A 26,854-nucleotide genomic window follows, 5' to 3' on the forward strand; every position below is an offset into this window, starting at 1 on the left:
TCTTTGTTTGTCAGCCCTCCCTCCACTGCCCCCCTGTAGGCTATATGAGTGGGCCAGACAGACTTCCTGACTCAGGGATTTATTTGGGGGAACAGGGAAAAGGGCACCGAGGTTATCCCTCGCGCAGGCTGAGACAAACGCGCTGCTTTTTTGTTTCCTCTATCACTGGAGCTGTTTGCCATTCATGATGACAGGCACAAGTGATTCTACGCTGCCTGCCACAACAGTGCCCATCACCCTGGTGCTGCAGGGGCACAGCACTATCACGCCATGTTATCATATCCAGTGAAAGTGACACGCACCCGAAATGACACGGGGGAATCCGCCACAGGGAGAGCGCTACTTCAGCTGTGCCGAATAGTCTTCTGAGAACCAATTTTCTGAAGAGCAACACACAGAATCCCAATAAGAATTTATCATGCAATATTCAGTATAGACTCCTGTGCTGCATACATTATACGAGAGTCACTCAGGCTGTCTGGACATGGTCTTTCCTGTAACAATGTCCGATACAGATTAAATCTGTATCTCTATATCAGAAAAAAAAGGTGTTTGTTACGCAACAATCATGGAGGATTATGAGTCAGACAGAGGATGAGAAGAAGCATGAGGGTGGTGGGATGTATCTACCTGCTGTAGATCCCTGAGGCTGCATGGCCAGGATGGATCTCCATCAACACCTCAGCCTTGACGGCGCCCGACAAGCCTTGGATAGATTCACACCTGAGCCTATCGACAGGCTGCAGCCCCTCCATGGCCTCAGCTGGTGCTGCCACTGTGTCTGCCGCTGCATTGAGGCAGCCATTAGTCCCATCAGCCTGATTATGGCAGGGAAATGCCAGCTGGTGTTTTATCCAAGAGTACACAAAGACAAATACCACAGAGCAGCTCAACCATCCCAGCTACCACCCACTCAATACTTCTGATGAGCCATTCGCTGCCCTGGGCATGTGTTGCTCAGATTCAACAGATTGATAGGAATCAATTCTCGTTTGTCAGGCTCTGGAGGTGGAAGTAGTATTAACATTTCAGCTCCACTGTGGCCGTTTCCTCAAAATGGAGCCAGCATTTCAGCAGTATGTTTTCTGCCACGCTATACATTCTGCTCACACTCTCGCTTTGGTGGAGGAATCCATCTCGCTGTGGCTTGACAACAAAACCATTACCCTCTCACCTCCAGGGAGAAAGTCAGTCCGGCTCCAACTGCTACAAAACTGCACATTCCACAGAGCGGAAAGCAGAGAGCGACACAGAAAGTAAGATGAAGAGAGAAGAGACAACAGACAATGCAGCTCAAAACAAAACCTGACACACAGACATGCATTTGGCTGCATGTATAACACAAACACACATCCATGTGAGCTCAGTGTTGTCTGTGAACAACATAACTTACTTGACTCCCATGGCAGTGAATCCAATGTTCCACAGACCTCCTGATTCTGATGCTGTCAGAGTGGAAGCATTAGCCCGAGCACGCCTCCCTGAGTGACAACACTTATAAGCACATTCGTCCCAGGCAGCTACCGTCCTGCTCTGTATCTTTATCCCCCTGCCATGTGGGCCAGATCCACTGTGCTCAGCAGACCCTTCTGCTCCACATAATATGTCCTGCCTATTTGTCAGCGATGGAGATCCCTGCTGTCAATCGCAGCACAGCCAACCAAACACATCACTGTCCTGCTTAGTCTGCTTCAAGCCTCTCTGTATGGATGACCCCTCCTGTGAAAGAGTTGGAACTACTGTATCCCCCCCCCCCCCCCCCCCCCAGCAACAAATGCTAGCATCGCATTTACAAACAAACAGGATGGACTCAGTGGCCAAGTTTCTCATGGAAACTGCACAGACAATCAAACTATAAACTGATTGAACAATAGACCTCAGCAAAGCCAACACGCGTTGTTTAGAAGAAGAACAAGCACTTGTGGTCCTGCAGTGCTTCCACTTTGCAACACGCAGGACTCATTAGAGAGAAGTAAATTATAGTCCAGTGGAGTAGAGAGGGCCATTTCAACTTCCTGATTTCCAATCACCCTTTTTGAAAGAAAAAAATAAATAAACTGTCACATTTTATTCCCACATGCTAATGACCTGTTTCTATGGTTACTCAGGGTAGGCTGGGGGATGAAGGGCAGCGTGAGTGTTGCTGACACAAAGAAAGGGTCTTGTGTGCGCAGGAGAACAGAGGCTGAATGGTCCTGCTGCCACAATTACAGGAGGATTCCTTCTGCACAATCACAGTCATTACTGCACAAACACTCACCTGGGCAGCAGCTGCAGGGCGGCGATGGACGGCCGTTAAAAACCACATCCTCCCGACACTCCTCCAGGGCAGCATTCCAGCAAACAGCTGTCCGCCCTGCCCCTGCAACAGCCCGCCCGCCAACCTTTGTGCCACCTCTGAAGTCTCTGAATCTCTACCAACTAGTTGTCTCTCCAAGGTCCTCTATACTCTTCTATTCATTACCTCCATGTATCTTTAGAGTGAGTAAATCATAACTCTCCGGAGTGTAATTAGTGTGAAGCAGCAAACGAATGGGGGACTAGCTTCCCTCCAAACAAACAGAAACAAGGGACCACCTATAGACCATGGAAAACTGTCTCATGCTGATTTGCAGAAAGGAGCACAGCGAGATAAGTAGACTGCAAAGTGAGCAGCCGACTCCTCTCAGCGGTGTGCCCTGAGAAGTCCCACGGGCCCGGTGGGTAATAAACACACCGTCACAATCAGCAGGTGTTAATGGAACAGAAAGATGGGTAGAAGGATCTGCAAGGCGGCAGTTAGCCACACCGTCTAGCCCCCGCTGTGAGCTCCGCCTGGTTTCATTACACAACGCTGTGTCAATACACTAATCATATGCTCTGTCACAAGGCAATCAGTGCTTAACGTGCTAGTCAGCTGAACACATGGCTCTAAATTCATTACCCCCCCCCCCCCTCCGCCCCACACACACCCAGAGACATAATGATATGCACACATGCACGCACACACACACACCATCCGGTCAGAGTTTGACCCTTGACTCTTCCTGTCTCCCTGCGACTGTATAGTCAGTCTAATTGCCAATTGGTCATTACTGACCCCGGGGTTATCTCTTTGCTTTCAACAATTACCAGAGACAGGAAGCAGGATGACAGAACGATTTCATAACTGGAATTACAAAAGTGCCTTAACAGATACATTTGTTGTGGGATCAAAGACATTTTCTAGTTTCTGAAAATCGAAGCGTCGCATGATAAAATTCATAAACAGACTTTCTCCCACGAGAAACAGAACAGACAGAAAAATCACATTCTTAATCACACTAAGAGTAATTTGTTCCCTTCAATTAAGAACTACTTCCTTCAAATGAATCATTTGGCCTCACCAGTTGCCAAATCTAACAATCTGTTATCCCATGCAATATGTTTCAGGGAAGTAAAAATATATAAATGTTGCGTTTAACAGACAAAACTATATACTGAAATGAATGCATTACCTTAATACTAAGAATCTGAGGCAAAACAACTCAGTGATTTGTTGCGAGGGCTGTTAATCTGTGCGTCCTTCAACACTGATTCTGTATGTTCAGTTCTTACAATAACTTAACGCTTTTACCTTATTTGGAAGGAATTTTGAAAGAAAATGATTTGACGTATTCAAGGGCACCGATTATATTCTGAGGGGACACATTACTGATTTGTGCACAGAAATTGACCTGCTGGTCTCTCTATTTATCAATTTAACATTCAAACTAAAATGATTTTTCAAGTCAGTAGACATCTTATACGAAACAAATTAAAAGCTTTTTCGTAACAAGTTGAATGGTTGACTTATTTTTGCAATGAAAAAATTAAACGACAAATCGCTTTTGTTCACCGCGCTCTTCCTTTCTCTCAGCAGCAGAAAAGCTAAAGCAGCTAGACTCCAGCTAATTGCGTTCTAATTAAAATTTCATCTCGGAGTGGAACGGTGTTAGTGAATGTCAGACAAGTGTCTGAGGAGCGCTCTCCACTCCATTGGGGTAGAAACTGCTGTTTGGTTATTCTGCTCCCACATCCTGCGCTCTCAGGATTTACACATGCATCCCACTAATTGTATCTTTCGAGAACAAAAAGGAATACCAATCAGATATGAGTTTTCAATCAAGTCTAGGGCCTTTCTTTTTGTTTAAGCGCTACCAACAAAACAAGAAAATCTGTTGATTGATTCAATTTGTCTTCACTCAATCAGCAGTGATATACAAAAACAAAGACAACAACAAGATGATGATGATGATGATGATGATGATATTCCTGTTGCAGGCAACAGCTGCAGTGGGTCAGGAAAAGGGTGTGTGCTTCAAATCAAGCACAGTACATCTCCACCACCTTTTTCTATGTCTGCAGAGTGTGCTGCTGTTTTAAAGCTGGCTCATCGTCATTGTGTTTCTCTGGGCCAAGTAAAACACCACATTCTTGGCAGCAAATTATCTTTAGGATGAAATGAGAGGTGAAACCTTTTACTCTGCTTCCCCACCAGGACCTGCTGCAGGGGAAAAACAAGTCCACCTCCCTCTTTAGCCTGCACTTACCCCACACTGGCTGGCCAGACATGGCTCCCTACAGAATGCTACTCTTTTAGAGCTCAGGTCCAAAGAAAACATAAGAACTAATAAAGCTGTGTCGGGAATTAACCCTGTCAGGGCCACACCTCTCTGTTGTTCAGGACTTCTGCTCTTGTGACAGGAAGTGGTAAGCACAGGAAGTTGCATATTTAGGAGGATCTGGAATGTCCTCTTAGCCAAAGGAGAGGCCTCGTGGTCCCACTGATATACTCCGACCCTGTAAAAACTGGCAAGACAAACTCCATTTGGGGTGCTTGGAGAAAAGCGAAGCTCCACAGTGATCCCCCATGGGCTGACTGTCACACTCCACATGTCCCTTAACCTCCTGCGGTGCAGAGTTTCAATGGTCCTATGCATCATTCTTAGCCAGCTTCCATTTGGCCAACATTCATTATGGTGTAGCACTCCTCGGAGAGAGGAGGCAGGGAATGTATGCACTGACCAGCCTGCCAGGGAATCTATCAATGACAATATAGCACATTGCACCAGCCATCCACCCGCCTGAAGAGGGTGAAGCATTCTCCGGGGCAACAACAACACCGGAGCCAAGCAGTGCTGAAAAAGCCTCGCTCAGCCTGAGAAACGCGGCGACCAAATGGATTCACCGAAACACTAAATTATTGTTCTGCAAAAGCTGCAAAAGCTGCAAAATCTGAAGAGCTGTTTTAAGTAGAAGAAACAAAAGAACGATAAAAAAATAACTAAACATTAAATAACTCAGGACAACACTCGGCTTTAACCTAAGCCCCTTCGTGAGAAACACTCCCTTCTTATATCAAATTATGTAATTCTACTATCCATTCATGGGCAGTGGTGCCTGTAACTGAAGGCTCATTTAGTCCCAGGATGGTGTGTATCCCAAGGCAATGCTATAATTCAACCATGGCAAGAACAACATCTCCATGGAATAGGTGCCCCACATGGAAGTTAACACCATGAACCACGACCTTCGACAGACATTTGAAGGCGAGTCTGTGCATATCTCCTCGTCAGCTTTCTTCTTGTACACACACACACACACACACACAGGAGCCTGAATGCATGCAGGCGTGTGTGCACACAAGCTCACAAAAACACTAAACACTTCATTTAGCACCGCAAAAGCACGATCTAATCTCTGAACGTTTTGACAGCGATTTGACGGAACGGGGGAGGGCGCTTACCTAATGAAGAAGGAGGCTGCTGCAGATGCGGACGGAGAGGGGGCGCTGGATGTATTGGTGACAGGTGCCGCGAGTCCCGGTTGGCTGGAGCTCCTCAGTCGGCAGGGCGGCAGGGTGCTGGTGGTCATGGTGGTGACTGGGGCCTCCGGGGCTGTGACATCCTTGTCTGCTTCCCCCGTCAAACCCTGAGCCTGTTGACACACAGATACAGAGATAAGACCACAACCATCACTTACAAGTTTTAGTGCTCCTGCCCACCTTCCTTCCACTCCATTTACTCTCCCTATGCCACAGATGGACAGGCAGCTGCTGCAGCCAGCACCGGTTAGCAAGAGTCAGCAGTATCCACAGCAGAGAGCTCCCTACAGAACAGCAAGGATGCTGCACCATTCATTGATTCTGGCAACACTCTGGAGGTTGCTCTGGCTGTAGCCTACTGTAATTAAGTGATAACCCACATTTAATTAGTAATTAAATCACACGCGATTTACTTCACTCTGCTCCTGATTATATCTATACCTCCATGGCTAATTTGGCACTTTGCAGGCTGAGTTCAACTTGGACTATCTAAGAGGGAGTTGTTTCAAAGGGGCTAAACAACATCAACAACAATCTGAGAAATGTGATTCCTTCCATAAATGTTTACGAGATATCGAAACTGTGCCTGCGTGGGCACACCCTGCTCTGGAAGCTTGGTAGTTGAACTGGAAACAGACGTGAGCTGCATTTGTTTCAGCCCTTGGTGCTCTGGTAACTCATGCCAAAGCTACACTGGATATACCACCTGTAAGTCTTGATATTTGTTACATAAGTGCTGCTGCAGGCCTTCTTATGATGGCTTCTTGTTTCTTGTTGCACATATTTCCAAAAAAGTTCTGTAAAGATTATTAGAATTGTTGTGATGTTGATTCCGTTTTTTGACAACGCACAGTAAGTTTAAAGTATGAATATGGCTTAAAAGGTTTTAACACAGACGTGCAGATGCGTAGTCCAGAACAGCTAGAAGCCAGTCATACACTAAGCCTAGCACTCTGTTTCTGGTGTAGCTTATTGGAGCTAAAGCATAAAGGCTCGGCTGGAGCTCAGGAGCCTGCAGTGGTTCACTGATTGCTCATAGTCCAAGTGAAGGAGTGCAGAGAGCTAATTATATAAGCCAAAGTCAACTCAGAGACTATGCTTCAGCTGGAGCCCCCATACTGACAAAAGGTTAATCCTCACCGGAGCCGCTAGTTTATCCTGCGAGACAATGATCAATAGCAGCTGACAAGAACCGGTCCTGTGGATTTTCAGCATCAGAAATTAAATAAATAAAAGGACAAAGTTTTCCTGAAAACATTTATAACACTGACACATGAACATTGTGTAATCAGCAACGACCTTGTATTGAGCACAACGCAACGCTGCAGCCTCACTGCCATTTGACAGGATATGTATTATAAACACAGTTCAGGCCCTCTGCATATATAACTAAAATAAAATTCTTTACAATCTTCTTCATGAGGTGTCTGGCTTTCCATTATCTGTCAACAGGCTGACAGCTGCACTATTTATATGCTAAGCCTGACATGTGAATGCTATACATCATAATGTGAGGACATACTTACATTCTGATATTCGCATGAGAGGCTTGGCCATTGCTCTGCAAAGTGTCTGCCGCTGTTAGCTCTACATGCAGCACAATGTGTTGCTATAATAAAGAAGAGCGGAACTTTCTTTCCTCAGAAAAGCTTCACTGACCATTTGACAAACGATGGACCTACAGTGCATGAATTCCCACTTTCCCATTTCTTCCCTTTGAGCTTGTTATCAGAGTTAAGAATCCTTGTTTTAGAGGTCTGGTCTCGCTCTCTTGAGACTTCATCACGGAGGTTAAGTCTGATATCACGCTGCGGTATGTGAAGTTATGACTTGAGAAGTACACCACGCAAAACAGTGGCTGCAAACTGAAACGAGCCAAATGCAGATCCTCAGCAGACGCCAGAGCAGAAAGCCTCATACCATGCTGGTGTCGGTGACAGGCTGGGAACTCCCATTACACTTTGGCACGAAAGACTAGAGCACTTCACACGCAGCCGTACAGGAAGCTGTTGTGTGTCGCTCATCAAATCTGTCACTGATTGAGTCGGAGTAGTGTCGGCTTTTAAATCAATCGGCAGCACATTTTCAGGAACATTCAGGGACAGCTGTTCGTAGCTGTGGTGTGGGCTCAAAATTGACTACTAAATCACACACATATAGGTGCACACACCCATGAGCTCATCACAGTGTCCATCAAAAAGTATTCCCCTTGGTATTAAGACTGGGGACTTAAACCCCTCAGCCGAGCTGCTCTCTGTAGCCTTGGACCTGGACTGGCCCTGATTCTGACTGAAAAGAACAATCTATCCCCTGGTCAGGTAATTAGGCCGTGTCAGTGGAGCCATGTGTGCTCGCCCGTTTATACCGAGAGCCAGTAATGAGCTGGCCTTCCACTCTTTAACCCCCAGCTCTCCCTGATCCCTTTTTCTTGGTTTACCACTGGAAAGAAAAGGCAGAAAAGCGAGGGGGTAGGAGACAAAGCGAGAGAGATTTGAACATAATGGAGAGAGTCGAAAGAGAGAAAAAGAGTTTGGGAGAGCGCTTCCTGTGAAGTCTGAAGTGAACAGCATAGGCCAGCACCCTGTCGGCAGACCATCTCCTCCTCCGCCGCTGAGAGCACCAGGACTCCCCTGTGACCCTTGATCCCAGCGGTCAACAGGCGATTACTGTGAAATGGGCCTTGTGTTAATCTGACTGTCGTGCTTGGCTGCCCTCTGTAACCAACTGAGTCCATCTGAGGTGAAATCCGACTTCCAACAATACTGGAGACCTATCATGTGAGAAAAGGATTTCACTCTGGACAGAAAATGTCCACCGTCTATAAGCAAATACCATAATTGCCATTTTTTTCAAAACGATTTCCTAATTTGGCAAGAATCATCCTTCCCTTTCCTTCCTGTATCCATTTCTTCTCTTGTCTTCGTTGCTGTCGGTGGCACTTAGCCATGCGAGCACAGCTGCACCAAAGAAACAGCAGCCAAGATCATCTGCTGGGCTTCAAATTGGTGGCAATGGAGCAGCCCGCGGCAGCAGGCGGCCAGTGGGCCAATAACGGAGACCCTCATGGGTCAAGAGCACTTGGTTTTAGCAGATTAGCGCACATGTGGTTGTGGATTTTATGGGGCAAAGAGAGAATCACAAATTTGGGTCAGACAATTTATTGTTTTGAATAGTATAATAACACTCCTTGAAATTTGTTTTTCTGGATTACTTAAACTGCTTGAAGCGCTTATTCAAACAGCCAACAACACCAGGAGTTACTTCAGCGATTGTGAAGTTGGAGCTTATCGAAGTTGGGGTTTTGCATCAGACTGTCTCAAATCCGTGCATTTGGGTGCCATTTGCCCAGTTCAAGGCAGCTATTCTTATATGAACCAGTGTCAGTCAATTACAAAGACGGCGCCAGATAGCTTCAATTCCAACGACCACAAACATCATTCCAGATGTTAACCAGAGCCTTTTCCCAAATGGGAGATTCAAGGTGCCCTATAATGGGCAGTGTGTGGGAGCGCCCCAGGCTCCCTGGTCGACAGGATTTATGTCTGTCTCCCGCATGCACACACGTCCATCTCTGCTTCTTTGTCTGAATATCACTGCATGCTTTTCCCAACAGAAAAACCAAGAGGGACTCATGAATAAAGCTTGTGCCTTTCGGCACAGCGTAACTCCCAATCCTCGTGAGTGTGTGTGTGGATTTTTGTCTCTCTGAAGGATCTGGTTTTAATGAAAGAAACAAGCTAGGGGAAAATAACACGCATTTCTGCTGTGTCTATAACTTCATATCCTGAAGGGACATTTCTCTCTGTCCAAGGAGGGACTCAGCCTCAGCTATGTGGCATTGAGCGACTCATTCCAGCTCCGAGGGCCACTAATTGCTTTTAGACACATAGATGGAGAATACAAGTCAGCCTCTCCGTCCTGTGCCAGGCCGTTTGATTTGACCTACATTGTGTACATGCAGTTAAAAGCTTCTGATGGCCTCCCATAAACCATGTCTGAAGGCACTTGTTGACATAAAAGGGGGGAGTGAAAATCTGTCTTCAATTGTGAAGCAGAAAGGAGGAACACTGCCAAGACCCGTAACAGACTGCAGTTAACATCAGTTAGAAAAAATGGCGAAATTACAGTTTACATACTGTATCTGTTAGGGATATTAAAGTGTAAGGACTAGATGACGATAGCACATGCTGTTTGGTATGCACACTGAGTCTGCCTGGTGAAGAATGTTACAAAGGTTTGTCAATCAGGTCTGAGACCAGATGTCCCCGTCAACGCAGGAAGAGACAGCCGCAGAAAGCTTCATATCAGCAGCCAGCAATATGCTTCATGATGTTAAAAGAACGTACACTGTTGACTCTAAAACTTGTAAATGTGCAAAGACATTATCTATAGTCGTAAACCAGATACAGGACGATGAGTTCCATGACACCAAGGGCAAAACTCAGGACCTTTCCAAGTCTCTTGGACATCAAACAAAGCACAGGCTAATGCTTATCCAACATCACACAAGAGTTATGGTGACGCTGCGGGGTGGTCATTTGAAATGCCCTTGAGGAGAAGGTCAGCAGATTAGTGTTGCTATGACCTCTGACCTCAGATCACTCAGACTCCTTGACTACTGAGGAATGAGAGGTCAGCACTCCTGCAGAGCTCTGACTCACACATTTTCTGCCGGGCTTCATCTCCTCTAAAAGGTCCAAAATGTAACATTTGTACTGAAGAGACTTAACCTGATGAGCACTGCAGCATTAAATGCAGACATTTTAAGAAAAAGAAAATGTTTCATCAAAGTATTCCATGATACATTTTCATTGATTTAAGTTGATTATTTGGAATATGTATCATCACTTTTCCTCATGATTGAATTCAAATACATTTCAAGAATATATGGATCTTATGGCTACTTTACATTAACAATTATTGTCTGCTATTTGACCCTTTAAGAGTTTAACCCCATTCGACTGCACTATTTTAAAGCCACTATAAAGGAAATGGATGAGAATATATGAAATGTAGTATAAAGTTACACATTGAAGACATACCAGTTTAGGCTGAGGGATGAAGTTGTTGACCCTGGAGATGCTCCACACGCCCTCGAGGTACTGCTGTGCCTGGATGGTGACGGAGTTCAGGGATCCACTGATCTGCCCTCCTGCCACTGTCACCTGGACACTTGTCTTAGGCCCTGAGGAGACAGAGGGGCTCTGCGACCAGCCTGGTACCCTGTGCCGCTCCCCTAAGGGAAGGACTGAGTGAGCAGCTGGTTGGCCTTTGGACGGTTGCTTTGCATGGACACTGGCGGACGACACAGTGAATCTAGCAGGCTGCGGTAAAAAGGACTTAGTGGGCAGGGCTGCCATGTCTGAGCTGAGGGTGAGGATGGGAGCGCGGAGCGTCTGCAGGGCCTCCTGCCTCAGTTGGTGGAGAGGTGTGGAGCACACCTGGCAACAGCTAACACCAGCTTCATGGCTCCCGGGTCTTTGGAGCTGCTCTAACAGGAAGGTTGCATATCCAGGATCCTGCAGAGTAAAGAAAAACAAGAGAGGGGCTTTAACACAACTCTAGGTCTAACATGATCTCGAGCATATCTCACTATCTGTTCTTCAGAAAGGATTTCCTGTTTGTTGTTCACATTTTCCAGGCACGTCAGTGGTCTACTAGCAGTGTGGTCCCTGGCTGCCCTCCGGGACCCTCACACCCCTGCTTTAAACACTTCCTCTTTCGGGGACGGTTGTTTGTTTAGACTGAGATGCTTTGCCTGCATGCAATTTAAGACTGCGGATCAGGTTCACCAGGCATGTGCTCATTTCACAGCGTCCGCCGGGGAGCTGAGACCAAACAAGCCAAGCCTGAGGAGACAACTCTGAAATGAGGCTCGGGGAGATTACTCGAAGAGACATTCCTAACAAACAAACAAAAAACAACAACAAGCGAAATGTGTGAAGCCTTAGAAATAACAAGACCGAGCAGATTTCCGCTTATTACTGCTTTTAGTGACGGTGTCCAGTGGAGTTTTGTCCTTTCACTTCGTCTCTAAGAAGGCTCCCTAGGGTTTCAGCTTGGGAGGAATGAGAAAACAAAACAACAGCTGAGGGGACTCTAGTGCCCAAAACCATACAATTTACATATGATAAGTGTCCCAGCATGAAAACATATGATAAGCCACCAAATGTGACAATAACCACCTCCTCCAGGAAGCTGGAGGCACGCTGAGCTATCAATAAACTATTCAAATCCTAAGTGAGGGTGGAACATAACTATTTTTCTGTGTTTTAGGGAAACAAACACAAACACAAACACACACACACACACAAACACCAACAGTCAACACAGTCTCTTAAGAGGCATAAAGGGGCACTAGGCTCCTGCCCTGTGGAGTCGTGGCCTAAGACAGGAGCCCACAGCCCGTGCATAAATGTTTATGAGGCCTTTGCTCCGTGGAACCTCCGAGGTGATCAGGAGGAGTGAAGCAGCGGAGAAACAGCAATCCTATGCCCTAATGTAGTGCCACTTAATACAGCTAACCCAATAGACCCAGAGACCAAAGAGGCAGGCTGAGGGACTCTAAATCTCCTCCCCATGAAAGCAGCTCAATACAAAGACTTTGAGATGACCTTTCTCTGCAAACACCCACAGCATTAATAGTATGATCACGCAGCCTTCCTACTGCCTTATAGAAAGTGGACACATATCATCTGTGCATTTGTCCTTATTCTCAAAAATGGACAAAAAGCGGTATCCATGGAATTATACTCCATCAGGGATCAGCATAATCTCCATATCATCACTTTACTTAAAGTAAGATCATGCAGATCCTGGCCTGATGTAGAACGAGTGCTTCTGGTAAATGATTTACTGTACTGGCTACTTGCTGCTACACACAGGCAGGCACGGACAGGATGCAAGCACATCTAAGAAAGATATGAGGAAAATCCCATAAATCTCACAACGAAAAAGATGCGCTGACGACTGGCTGATGGTAGATCAAGTGCAGCATGGTGAATGTTGATGCTATAGTGAGGAATGGATTTAAAATGTAAGAAGCTTATAATAGAAATATAAAGCTATGATAGGGATTTAAAAAAAAATGATATAAAATGCAGCTAGATCCTGGCATGTGAACAATCACTACTTTAACGCTCGGGCAGGACATTTATGCAGAAGTCGGGACAGTTCCGCTGAAATAAGATGAAAGAGTCTATGACAAATTGGAGCAAGAGAAAACACCTCTGGCTGCTATTTTCACAGTCTCGTCTGGCTTCACGTACGTGGTCCCTAGACAGGAAATTGAAGTAAAGTCATAACCAGTCAACTCCGCCCTTCCATCACCCCTCACCCTTTACCCTCCGACCACCTCTTACCCACCTCGGGGCACTGATAGATGGAAGAAATCAATTTCCCTCTCTCTCTCCATGCATTGTTAGGTGTTGATTTAGGGGAGCTAATAAAAAGACACACAAAGCTGAGCCCATCTGCTATTCAGTTAGGATTCTGGAGGTTAGAGAGCGGGGCTTCTCCTGTAAAGCTGTCTGTGAGCTTTATGCCCTGTGGAGTGAATAAAGGGTCAGGGCCGCGAGGCTTATGGCGATGATGGCGCTGATGATGAGGATGCGGAGGAGAATGAGGCGGATGTGATGAAACTGAAGGCCACAGAATCCATCTCGATATGGTACATGAAAGGTGGAGAAGAGCATATCATACAAGGGCATCCAGATCGGTAGATATTTCACCGAATCGCTCAGACAATGTAGCTTGGATATAAAAAAAACATACATTTAGATCTAACACAGTTAAGCTTGCTGAAAAGGTACCGTGCAGCTACAAGCTCAAACTGTTTACTCTTATGTTTGTGCCATCACGTTCAAGCAAACTGCTTGAGAGCTTGTGCATAAACATAAAACATATGACGCATGGGTGCGCCCAACCCCCAAAGTCATATTGTTTCTTTTATCAACCATGTGATCTACTACTGACAGGTGCAAGTGGGTGTGAAGAGCAGCACTGCTGAGGAGAAGTATGTAATGCACGGCATCAACACAAGCCACATGTTCAAAGCATTCCCAAGAGAGGCGTGGAGCTACTTCAGGCCTCTGACTCCTCGGCCATTGTTCTGTACGAGTCGGAGATGGTTTCTGTTTTTCAACCCGAGGTTTATCCGTAGAGAGAGGCTCAAAATGCACGAGCGAGGATGAGAGGACAGGGAGAGAAAGGGAGGTGGGAGGAGGTAGGCCGGGGGTTGTGGCCCTTGCCTGGAGGCTCGTGGGTGGTTGTGTTGGTTTACTGCCTGTCAGCACTGATCTTTATTAAACTCTGGGGACAAATGCAGTCAGATGCTATGGCCTTATTATGGAAAGCATGGTGTGCCGAGCACACTGGGGAGAGAGGAAGCCCTGCCTTTGGAATGAGCCCTTCGCTGCCCTTAGAGACCTAAGTTTGTCTCTGTCCCTCGCACTAACTGTGATGAAAACCAGGGCAGCAGCATCAGCAGCAGCAGCAGCAGCAGCAGCAGCAGCAGGAGAGAGAGCCACCCGACTAACTGACTGTCTCTCTGGCTTGATGGAGAGTGTCATCACAGACACCCCATGCCCAGAGGCTGATGGAAACAAGCTCAGCCGTAACCACTTACTGTATGGATGAGGAGACAGGGAGAAAGATGTGCATGATTTCTCTCCCATGCCTCCTTAAGGCGCAAACGGCACCACCGGGCAAAGTCACACATAGGATTCTTCCTCAAATCACACCTCATTTACCTCGTCCTCGTCAGAACACCTTTTCTCTAACCAGACAAAGTGAAAACGCCTTCTGACTGTTTCGGCATTCAGCGTCTGACGTGCCTCTGATGTGGAGCGCCAGGCCAGATACGGCAAGCTGCCTTAAATCAAGGGAAGGTCATAGAGATTTGAAATGCATGAGGCTCCTTGCTAGCCGAGAGACTTTTAGGCACGCTCCATTGAAAGCAAAATACCCTGGAAACCATATTTTCCATTCCAGCAGAGCCCACTGTGACCCACTGCAGCAGTGGCAGAAAGAGAAATGAAGCAAAATTGTATCAATGTGCATCTCTGATGAGAAAAGAAATACAGTGAAAAGTTCTGACATTCCGGAGCACGCGGCATGCAGCTCCTGTCTGAACTGTTTTACAATTGCCGGTAATCTGTAGCATTCTGTCTGAATGTGATTTACTTTCTTATTTCCAACATCACTCAGGGTGCGATTCGCCCAGAATCAGCCCAGAACCGGCATTGTAGCAAAGTTGACCTTAATATTAAAGTGTTCAGTCTTCGTTTCTTTCTTTCCCCTTCCAGGTTTCTCTTTTATTATTCGAGCAGCATGGAAACATTCCTCCAAGAGAGTCAAGTACAACACCACGCTGCTTTATATCTGTCCTCGCTAAACTGTGCTCTCACCAGCACCAGTCCTGTTTACACATTACAATCCTCCAGTACTTCCTATGACTGCATTTCTTGTAAAGTCAAGACCACACAGCAGCTGCCAAATTTAATGCCCTTTCAACTCCCGGCTTTCCCTTCCTCTGCTTCCCTGTAAGGATGCGACCCAGCCAATCTGTGTTTGCTTGGCGTGAGACAGTGTTGACCCTAACCACACACCGTCTCCATAAGTCTCAAAGGGATTGCCCCCCCCCCAATAAACCGCAGGAGCCCTGGCAGTCCAGATCCCGGGGTGAGGACGAGACCTTCCAGCAGGCCTGCTTTCCCACAGGTAGCCCGGCTCGCCCTGACAGCCAAGTTGGGAGAAAAACGAGCACAGCTGCTGGCCTTGCCCCGGGTGAGCACAGGGCATTAAGGCAGATTACATTCCCAGGATGAAAGTAACACATCCAGCGGTGTAATCCCTCTCTGCCCCCTGCTCCCTTCTCAAACGTTCCCACCACCTCAACCTTCAAGCCAGCCGACTCGGCTCGGATCCCCTGAAGGAGAAGAGAGGTGGAAGGCCGGCGACTCTGATTAGGTATCAGGTAGAACTTTTAGTGCAGCAGCAGATCTGGGATACAGACCATTAAATTTAACCACTGCCTGCTCGGAGGCAGAGAAGACAATGACTCAGGATGTCACACCAGCATGCTATTTAACTCTGTGGGAATGCCTTTGGTAGAACACAGAATGGGACGGCTCACCAAATCACATGAAACAGATGTTTGCCCCCGTTTGCTGACTTGACAGGATTAAACAAACCCGTAATAAGACTTTCCCCCAAACAAAGCACGCTATCTGCAGCAACACCGTCATTACCGACCACATAATAGCACCTCAGACAAAAAAAAAGCACCCAGCGCTATGCACTACTGAATTCATTCATCCTCTATAGCTGTGTGAAAGAAAATGATTCATTTTTCTGTCAGTCTTTGGGCTTTTTTTATTGGCGCACAATGAGTTTCCATCAAATCATTGTGAAATATCTCTGCTGCTTTTTACTGCATTTCTAATGTGAAATGTGGCTTTTGTCTAACTCCTCTCCTATTATTCAGATAATGCGATAAGAGTCTAAATGTAGTTTGAGCTTCTGTGAGAGAAATGCTCGCAAAATGCTTTCCAGAGGCTTCTCTCCCTGCTCCTCTTGTAAACCTCCTGGTTAAATAAAGGTGAAGCACTAAGAAACAAGCAGCAGGTGAGGTCTACTAAATATCCAGTGTTACACCTTTTCACCTCGGACTTTACAATATTACAATTTTCCTCAGAGCGATAAGATAGCATTACTAAATTCTGCAACTATCTTGAAGACAAACTGCTTACTTACAAAGTCAACAACAACACTTTACAATGAACAAACTTCCCCATTTTTTTTAGATCAAACTGACAATTACCTTGTTTGGAGAAGTACATCGGATTTTTTGCATCAGCATTCTCTTAGATGACCAGCCAGGTCTCCCTGCATCAAGCATCTGTTTGTGAGGAGCTCACAGACGTCTGTCTGTCTGCCCCGTGTGATTTAGCCCTTACCTCCCTTTAACTGTCAGTGAATGGCTGACAGAAAATGCAAATAGGCTTTACCCCTCGGTGACACTTTCAACACATGATAACCTGTCCAGAATATCCCACCGACAAATCCTCAGACGATGAACGTTTACAGGGCCATTAGAAAGAGCACACAAGAATGAGTGCAGTTGTGACCTTTTTTTTTTTCTTTCTTTTTTTTAGGAATACCTTGATAAGATCTGGTGCGACATGTATACTTTTTGTTCAGCTCACTGTACAGCTCACTGTACGCCACAGTGCAGCCTTCAGCTTCTGCTGTCATCCATAAAAACAGATGTCGCTGTCCATCAAAAATAAAAAGGGCCATAGATCCTGCTGACCCTCAGGTTAAACATAGATAGAGTCAGATGTAATCACTCAGGAGTCTTTGCCAAACCACCCTGCAACCATTAATGACCCCCCATAATGATGTGTCACCACTCCATATGGTGGACCCATTTATCAGGGTGTGAGTGCTTGAAGCTCCTCTTACTGGAGGCAGAATGACACACACTGTACATGTTTTTATAAAAGTGTGACTATATAAAAGGTTCAGTAAACCAAGAGGAAGAAATGGATGTGCGTGTATGTGTGTGTGTGTGTGTGCGTGTCCTTGTGTGGCTGTCTCTTTACACCACACCCATCCATCACTCCAGTCTTTCGCCACTTGGCCAGTTAATTACCTTTTCCTGTTCACTCACGCACAAAAAGAAAACAAGCCCCTTTCAGACTGTTTGGACAGACTTCATTCTCCCGCTCCCCCCTCACCAACATCTCTCTCTCTCTCTCTCTCTCTCTTTTCTGTGGATGCAAGGCAGCCTTTACTGTCTCAGCCCCAGATCCGTCAAGCTTTCATTTCATCGGCTTTGGCCGAGGTCGGGCTGTTGAGAGGTCCAGCCTGGACTCACCAGTGGGAGAGTGAGGCAACTGCCCCAAAGACTCCTTTAATTCAACTCAATAAGAAAGTGATTTCGGAGATGGAACAGTGCTCTGGCTTTCACAGAGAGAACAACATGAATGATCCATCCAAAGTTTTCTCATTAGTGGAAGTAATGCTCAGCTGCATTGCCAGATACACTTTTTTTCACCTGAAATATTTTCCACTTGAGTACAGTAGCTGCGGTGGAGCACGTCAGACAGCAGCAGGGCTGTTTGCTATGCTGCTCTCACCGGGGACGCGGTGGATTGTGTTTATGTACACTTGCACCAACAATTGTGCACCTCTAATTAGAATGGCTGATTTTTGGCTCAGAGACGCTCTCAGGGTAGTTTCTCTACCACCGACCAGGCTCGGCTGTGGAAACAGACCAAAGATGAGTACATCATAAAAAATTCAACAGGCAAGCTGGAGAGGCAGGAGCCAGGTGTTGCTGTAACCTGCAGGTGAGAGCAAGGACAGAGGAGGGGAAGGAAAGGTTGGGCGAGGGGATGGAGGTTGAAAACAAGGTGAGAGGGTTAAAAATCATCTGGCACATTCTCAGAGAGCATCGCTAATGAAACGTAGAGATTAGTGGCTGGTCCTCTCCTCTCAATCTGCTATTTCGCAAAAGGATGCATGAGTAACACCATATGACCACTGGCACTTAAAAGCTAAAACTGAGCATTTTCGGCCGAAATGAAACTTCCCCCGCTGTTCCATACGTTTGCAAAGTCCTCATTAATGTGCAGCGTGAAACTGAAACAGTATTCAGTATCCATCCACTGGAGCCCGTTGAGAGATCTATTTTTGTCTAAGAGCCCACTCTAAAAAACACTCACTGCCAAATAGAGGATCCTGATACAATAGTTCCCTCCAACAGCCCAAACCACTACTTCACTTGTATTTCAAACCCCCATTCAGTCTACACGCAGTGATGACAGCCACCTGCTTCTCCTCTCTCGGAGCTGTCGCACCAAGAGAGCTGCATTCTAATGCAGCTTGTTCTACGGGAGGGCTTTTCGTTTGGACTGGGAAACGGAGCACTCCCGGTTCCCTGCAGTTTATTTACAGAGAAAACAAACTGCCGCTAACGCTTATGGCAACTGATCCCCATCGCAGGGCTCCCTCAGCCACGCGGAGAGTAAAGTGTGACGTGCAAGTGTGCGCGCAAACAGTTAATTATCAGACAAAAAATGCAAAGGGGGTTACTCATGCTCAAACAGAAGTAATTGCATACGGTATCTCCGACAACATCCTCCAGATCCCATAATGGAAAAAGAAATCTCAGTCTACGCATCAACAACATGATCAGAATTAATCATTTTTAGATTTAAATTTAAATACTTTTTCATGCCGAGCACCACATGAACATATAAGGAGCGCTTTGGCCTCATTTTATATGACCATTGCAATATTTCATCTCAGACACCTTGCGTGTAAACGCATGCATACTCCAAGTCATGAAAACAGAGCGGCAGGAAAGTGATGACAAGGTGAAGTGTTGAGTATCCTACGACAATTATTCTCTCCACTCTCCTCTTGGAATGGACGGTACAGTAATTATGCTGGCGAGCTGCCATGTGGATAAATATTCAAGTTTTCTGTTGCTGCTGGAGTTTCAGTCTCCCTCCCACTCCCCCTCTCTACACACGGAGTGACTAGAGATTTGGTTTGTGAAGCCACATAATGAACCACTGCAAGTGGTTATTGTTGAGCATGGCACTTTTCTTTTTTTTGTATTTGGAGGATATCTCAATTTTCACTTATCGGCCCATGTGCCGGCGCGGATGCGGGAGCAACCGTGTGACTGATTAGCAACACAAAGCCGTAGGGACTGTAGAACGAGCTAAAGGTTAGTCCCCCCCCCCATTTTGGCTCCTTAACCGTGTTCATACAGCAAAGCGCAAATCACCCTGAGCCAAGGTGAGCTGTGCTGAGCGTCCCTATCCCATCCACTCCCAGTCTGCAGAGCTTTATCTCAGAGAGTGACATGCTTTGTGTCTCACAGAGCTGCTGCGTGTCGGGAGAACAATGGAGCAGCAGAGTTGCGAGCGGCAGATTCAGTCTGGTGCAACAGCCTAGTGTAGGTGAGGCAGAGAGAGAGGGGGAATACTAATTTATCTTGAAAGATGTCATTACCATGCCAATGACTTCTCACAGAACACAATTATCACTAATAATAGAAATGTAAACATCAGCCCAGGGCTTTCAGCCAGGAAGGGCTGTATTAATGGAAAACTGTAGTCTGTTTATGAGAACTAGTTGTTGAAGGCTGGTGAGAGTACTGGTAGATAAGCACTAACCAGTATCTGGGTTTTGTTGGGGTTTTTTCTTGCTAATTGAGACGTCTAGACATATTCAATTGAACATCAGCGAGATAAGGAAGTGGGCTGAACTATCTCGGTGGAGAATAGCGCACACTAATCCACTTACTGAGTCCGAAGGATTTTCATTCACCGTCCTAGAAAATGCTTGGCTTATCAAAATGTTTTCACATGCACATTTTGCCACTTTGTCTTGGAGAAACAATAGCATCCTGCAAATGGCCTTGTGGCCCGCAACAAAAAAAAAGCAACTCCAACCATTTCACTTAATATTCAAATGAGTTGGTGAAGATTGGCTGGGCTGAAAAATATTCACTTTATTTTTTATGAAGAAATAATAATTGATGAATTCATTCAATTGTGCTATATTTCATAATGTTTTCAGTTACAACAAAGTGAAATGGAACATTTTTCTGGCATCATACTGAAACAAGACTGACTGACTCTGTGAGGCTGAACTTAGGCCCAGTGTCACTGTTCAGCTGAATGCTAACGTCAGCATGCTAACGTTCTCACAATGACAATGTTAGCACGTAAAGCAGGTATACTGTTTCCCATATTTGGTCATAAACCAAAGTGTTGGACAAATGAAATGTTGACCTGCTGATGGTGCTAGAGGAAAAGTCAGGGCATCAACCGAATCTGTGCTAAGATGTTTCAGTCTGGACCAACAGACGGACTGAAAAACTGACTAGACTAACAAAAGGACTAGCAGAGGTAATGCTCGAACACGCTGCAGCACACTGGAGAAAGCAGACCAATTTGAGAAAGCTTTGTATCTTATCCACCTGTTTGAACGAGCCTCCTCCTGAGAGGTCGGACAAATCACTGACAAACTGGAGACTGCCAATCTAGCCTTTTCTCAGCCAAACGCAAAACAGGGAACAAGTTACGAAACCGTCTCTATTCACATGACAGGGACAAGGACATCGCTGCTGTCATTTCCCATCGCGAAATGAAGAGATAACTTCGGAGTTGTTGGCAGCTTTGTTGAGTTCCGTCTTGAATTGTGCTCTTCACAATCTTCAGGCGCTTTCTCTCCTGCCTGCTCATATTAAATGTCAAAACACAGAAGAGCTTGGTGAGAGTTGAGGAATCCGTCGTGATGGAGATACACGAAGTCTTGAGAGAAATAGAAGGAAGCATGCAGGTCCACAGCTGAATTGCGTGTTCAAAGCCACACCGCAAGGACGGATCATGTCAAACAAAGTGAAAGTGGAGAGCTTGAGTCTGCAGTGAGATTTATATTTTTGGCTCAAGGGTATAACGGCGTTCATCTGAGTCTGTCTGTCTACATGAGCCTTGAGTGATGCACTTTAACAGCTCTTTAAGAGCATGAGAAACACCCAGTTAAGATCAGTTAAATAACAATAGTCACTCAAGGAGGAAAGCTGTACAGTTTGCAGCAGATGGAATCAGACTAATGGATCTTTTTTATTGGAGAATGGAAAGTTGCTTGATACTGTATATCATTAGGTTGGGGGTGAAGATTTCTATGCATGACTCCAGACGCTTTATTTTCTTTAATTTCAAGTGTGAAGTAGACTGAAAGAAGAACAAGCTATTACATCACGTCAGACTGAATCACATACTACATCTGTGCCTTTTTGAGCTACAAACACACACACACACACACACACACACACACATAGTCATATGTAAAGTGGGTCTGGAGATGCAGAAGCATGCCCGGTCCATGCCCTGAGTTTGATTGTGGGACTGAGGGGTCAAAGGGTAACTAATTGCGCGACTCATGGAGGTCAGCGTCGGTGTGGCCTTCTGCCAAAGCACGGCAACACCACATGAAGGTCTGTCAAGAAAGACAAATGAACTCCGACCCGCCTGCTGATGACAACGACCCCAGTCAACAAGCACACGCCGTATCTTAATCTGGGTCACGGAGAAAGGAGCAGACCACTGCTGCCGCTCTGGACGCTACGTGCTGAGGGAAGTATCACCAATGTTTACCTGTCAGGACTCATGTTCAGTTACTGATCAAATACACACATCCAAAAAAAACTGAAGCAGTGGTAGTGAAATAAAGTGGAGGTCACTAAGGCCTCAACACAAATTGTTGGGAAAACGAAAAGCCCGCTTGGTGCAATCTGCTCAGCCTAACAATAGCATTCTTGTGCAAGCAGCTCTTTCTTTTTTAGAGACCCCATAAAGAGCTAAAGTTAACTCTGCCTTCGAACTCTTGGAATTCCACACAAGAGTAACTCTCAGTTTTACACAGTGACTCCCTAAGCGGAGCAGAGCGGGAGATGGCTATCATTTTTCAACAGTCAATAATTAGCCGGCTCCCTAATCAGCTGTTTGTGCAGCGTGCCTGTCCGTGCCTTCTCATTTAGCCATATCACAGCAGACGCCGGGGCTTTTACCTGCCATGCCATCAGCAGTAAGCCGCCTGAACCACACTGATAGCTGACTCTACTGTCTGGAATGTTCTCGCAGTTACGCCCCATAAAAGAGCATTTACCAGGTCTACTGTGTGTGTGTGTGTGTGTGTGTGTGTGTGTGTGTGTGCAATCCTGTTGTAAAGAATGAACAAATATGTGTGATGGATGGATAAAATCACATGACAACTCCAGCCTGACGGAAAAGGTATTGTGATGGAGGTCCAGGGATCATCCAAAGAAAAGGAGTGTCTCGCTTTCATGATTAACTAAATGTCAAAGAGGATTTCCCTTCCTAAACAGAGACCACAATCATGTGAGGCCGCCAGCCAAAGGGACACGTCCAGATGGGACGTCTCCCTCCGTTTCTCCGCCCGCTGCTCCTGCACTGTTTTGGAGACAAAAATGACCCAGACCTGTGTCAACAGCTGGCAAAAGCATCCCTCGCCGTGCTTTGTGAAAGTGATCAAAATAACACCATGAAGTATCCCGCAGTGGGTTACGCCCTGAACGGGTCTGTTTTTCCTGGCCAGGAGGGTCACTGTCAGGCAGAGCTGGATCTCCAGCCAACGCACATCAAGGCAGCACTTTCCGAACCTCCATTTTCGCCCATGTCTTTTCCTGTTTTGACAGGAAACAGGAGATGATAACACAGTCGCACAAACAAGCAGAGATTGCCTCCGACCTGCTGCCTGGCCGTCCTCGTGTGGCGGTGGAACGTCTGTTTTCTTTAGAGGGCCTCGTGTCCAAACATATAAAACATAACACACTCGCTGTCTTGTACAAACATGGACACCACGCCACTGTGACGCACATGCATGCACACCTGACACACACACACACACACACACACACACACACACACACACACACACATACGACTTACACACCTGCCTTCATGCCAAGCTTGAATAACCCCTCAAGGTCCTGGCACAGTGGTGCACTTCCCTCACAGGCTCCCAGCAGCGTGCCAGCACAGCGTCACACAAAGGGACGCAATAAAACAGACCACCAAAGTCACGGACACAAGACTGAAAGAGGGGAGATGAAAGCTTCAGCGGTCGCCACGGGGAACCAAACGTACACCGCGGAGGTGAGCGGAGGAGCAATGTCAATATCTGGCAAGCGAGAGGAAAGGGTGGGGAGCGCCGCTGGCCGAAGGGAGGTGTGGACGGGCATCGTCTCTTGTCCGAGGCTCTTTTTTGGAATGTGAGCCTTTTATGTTGTCAGGAAGCACACCGTAGTGAGACACAACAAGCGGAGTGACGGGGCCATTAGAAGGGCTTTGTTGACGGCGAGAGAAGCTCAAAGGAACGGGACGCTTTGATTGCCCCCTCTGATCCCCCACTAGCCTTTGTTTATGAGCTAATTAAGTATTGTTCAGCTAAAGCAGGAGCCTCGAGCCCTCCATCCCCACAGCGCCACCATGACTTTGAATGGCTACTGTAGGGCTTTTACGGCACCCTCTATAACTTAACAACTCAAGCAGGAATCACTTTCCTAAATGCTTTCTAGCATGGGAACCAACCGCTGCTGGAAACTGATTCTAGATGTGTATGTAAATGCATAAGAAAGGATGTCAAAGATATCAAAACACACAAATCAGGTTCGGTTGGACAGGTCAAATCCAGTTCAAATGTGGTCTCCAGCTGCCCCTCTCCTTTGGGAGTTCAAGTGTGCCCTGGTTTCACCCCTCCATTGGACGCCGCAGCCAAAACAGCCTTCGACTCACAAAGAGATGAAGACATAAATGCCCAGCATGGGATGAGGGGAGGCCGAGGGGTCAGTGGATGGACAGAATAGGGAGGAGGAGGGTAGCTTCTCGCTAGATGGAAGTGGTAATGACCGTTTGACAGCGGTGAATACATTTCAGTGAAGAAATGCTCAGACTGACGGATGGGCCTTGTTATAGAAATGGAATACATGTGTGCATGTTTACCTGTGTTTGGGGGCAGGAGCAGCACATGAAAAGGAAAGAAAAGAAAAGTAAAAGAGAAAAATCACGATTTGTGCATCTACGAGCCCGATGAAAACCACAAGAAAAGATTAATTAAAGATGTCGATCATATAAATTATATCTGAACATCTCATGAGGTCAAGTCAAAGGTCAGCATTGCTTTGTAGGACTAACGCCTCCCCTGGAAACCAACACATTGCTTAAACCTCCAACTGAAGCTGACACAACCTGTAAAAATGCTGTGTGTAAATAAAACCACGCATTTAAGTTTGACCACATAATAGCTTTACGGCCCGCTAGCTGTCTGGACTTGCAGCGGACATGAGAGAAGGACCCTGGTTTTGTACGTTTTGACTGAGTTGTTGGGGGGGGGGGGGGGGGGGTAGTTGGACACAGCAAAGGGTCAGCGGACTGAACACAACAGTAGCCTCCACTCCACCTCTGAACAGTAAAGCTATGCAGGAATCCACCAAGGCCAAAGACACGGGTGTGCTCCCCGAGAGCTTCCCTCCTTTTCACAGAGGGAGGGAAGCGTTTCCGTGTCGCACAGACACGTTCAAAGGCATTCCGGCCCAAATGCTAAATAAAAAGTTACAAATTTAGAGTAGTAAACAACAGCTACTGTCGCTCGTGTTGATTTAAAGGCTTCTGAGAGAAGCAGTTAACCACCTAAAATACATACAAAAAACAAACGCCAGCATGTAGGAACAAAATACCAACTGAAAGCAGCTCCAAAGACAAGTGAACGGCAAGGCTATTGAACTACGTTCAGTTGGGCCAAAGACACAATTCTACGAATAACCATGTACACATATACACACGTACTTGTCCACACACTCTCTTGCAGACTTGTTCTCACACCCAGCATGGGAATCGGACAGCTCTTAGCTGGGGGTCTGCAGAGCGAGGCCCAACAGTGAGTCCCTGGAAAACAGCGAGGATAGCGGTGCTTTTATGGGCAATGCTGAACTGATACTGAGCAGCAAACACAGAGGATGGAGAGGCAGTTTGGGACTCGTAAACAGAGAGGTTTACGTTTAAGTGCCCGACACACACGAAGGAGATAAAACAGCCCAGAGCTCTTCAGTGGAGAGACTGACATCATAAAATAGAGCGGCAGTAACAAGAGGGGAAGCATAAAGGACGGATGTATTAATGGGAGTCGGATCATGGGAGAAGGCAGGGGAAGGTTTACTCCACAAGCATCCGCTGGGAGTAATGACAAGCTCAAGATGGCATCGTTTCTCAAGACAGCACTCTATATATCTGCTGATCTGAGGGTAAATCTAATTAGCCTCATTTACATTGTGTTCTGTGACCTCCAAACTAAATGTGCTTCTCTTTACTGTTTCTGAAAGTTCAAGGTACAATGGAACACTTTTATCCACTTTGAGGAGATATTATAAAGGGCCTTTTTCTCTCTCATTGTGTTCACTCAGCCGAGCAGATCATTGGATGAGACATTTAAAAGGGAAGCTGTCCGGTATCAGTACTTGAGGCTATACTAAGTTTAGCAAAGAAGGGGTGAAAATCGATTCTCTTTCATGATAAAGTTAAGTCAAGCCGTATGAAAGTAGCAAAAACCACAATGTATCTCGACCGTCGCTGCTTTGAATGCTTCTCTAAGGGTTTGTGCAAAAATCGGAGAAAAAGACCTCACCTGCCATTCACAGACAAACAACACTGCTACTGTATCTTAGTGTATTTCTTTCTGGTGAAAATCCATTATGAAAATCCATACAGCGGAGGTTGACCTTTTCGGTGTTCCGCCTATTGAGAAACTCAGCAACACAGTATTCCGTGGGATTAAAAGCAACTTTGCTGCCATTTTGTAAAATGCCTCGCTATGCCATTTCCTTTCAAATGTCAGCAGGCAAATTGCAAAGTCAAGTCATTCAATAATGAAAGAAATACGAGTACTGTGCTATAACACGTCTGTTATTGTACCCCTTCCGTCTATAAAGGGGATCAATGTTTTGGTGGAAATCAGACGTTTGGGATATTTAACAAGACAAACCAATGATTAGGCTAATAACTGAGTGAATTCTAGTTTTACAGTATATGTGGGAGGGCTGGGCGAGATGAACAAAATCTTCTATCTCAGTTTAGGTCATTTCATACCTTGATAAAGATATAAATCATGATATATCATGTTTTCTGGTGATTCAGTTAATAAATATTCTCTATTAAATAACTACATGGTATTGTAAACACCTGTGTGAAATAATGCAAATGAAAAATAATGAGTATTTTCTCATTTAATTCAGAACTTTAATGCAAAATGAACATGACAGCTTCAAGTAAAAGAAGAATAGAATATTTCTAGCTCTACACTGACTGCACACAAATACGAAGTAATAAGATAAAGACAATAGTTTGATTTAACTACACTGAGGTATTACCAAAAGCTGATTTTTTTTTAGCAATTTGAGTTAGTATGCGCTTGTTATTATCAATTTAG

The 26,854-nt window shown here is 45.9% G+C and overlaps 1 protein-coding gene across 1 annotated transcript in view; it reads right to left on the bottom strand.

Annotated features, from left to right (window-relative positions):
* The window catches only part of kif26ab (kinesin family member 26Ab), a 38,847-nt gene extending 27,954 nt beyond the window's left edge, over positions 1-10,893 (bottom strand). The window contains exons 1-2 of the mRNA XM_079174936.1: positions 10,867-10,893; positions 5,747-5,937 (exon numbers count right to left, since the gene is read on the bottom strand). Coding sequence (XP_079031062.1) covers positions 5,747-5,874 — 128 coding nt within the window. The 5' untranslated portion in view covers positions 5,875-5,937; positions 10,867-10,893. The remainder of the gene's footprint in view (positions 1-5,746; positions 5,938-10,866) is intronic.
* Between the last annotated feature and the right edge of the window lie 15,961 nt (positions 10,894-26,854).

This window comes from Pholis gunnellus (assembly GCF_910591455.1).
Source record: "Pholis gunnellus genome assembly, chromosome: 15".
In the NCBI taxonomy this organism is placed as follows: Eukaryota; Metazoa; Chordata; class Actinopteri; order Perciformes; family Pholidae; genus Pholis; species Pholis gunnellus.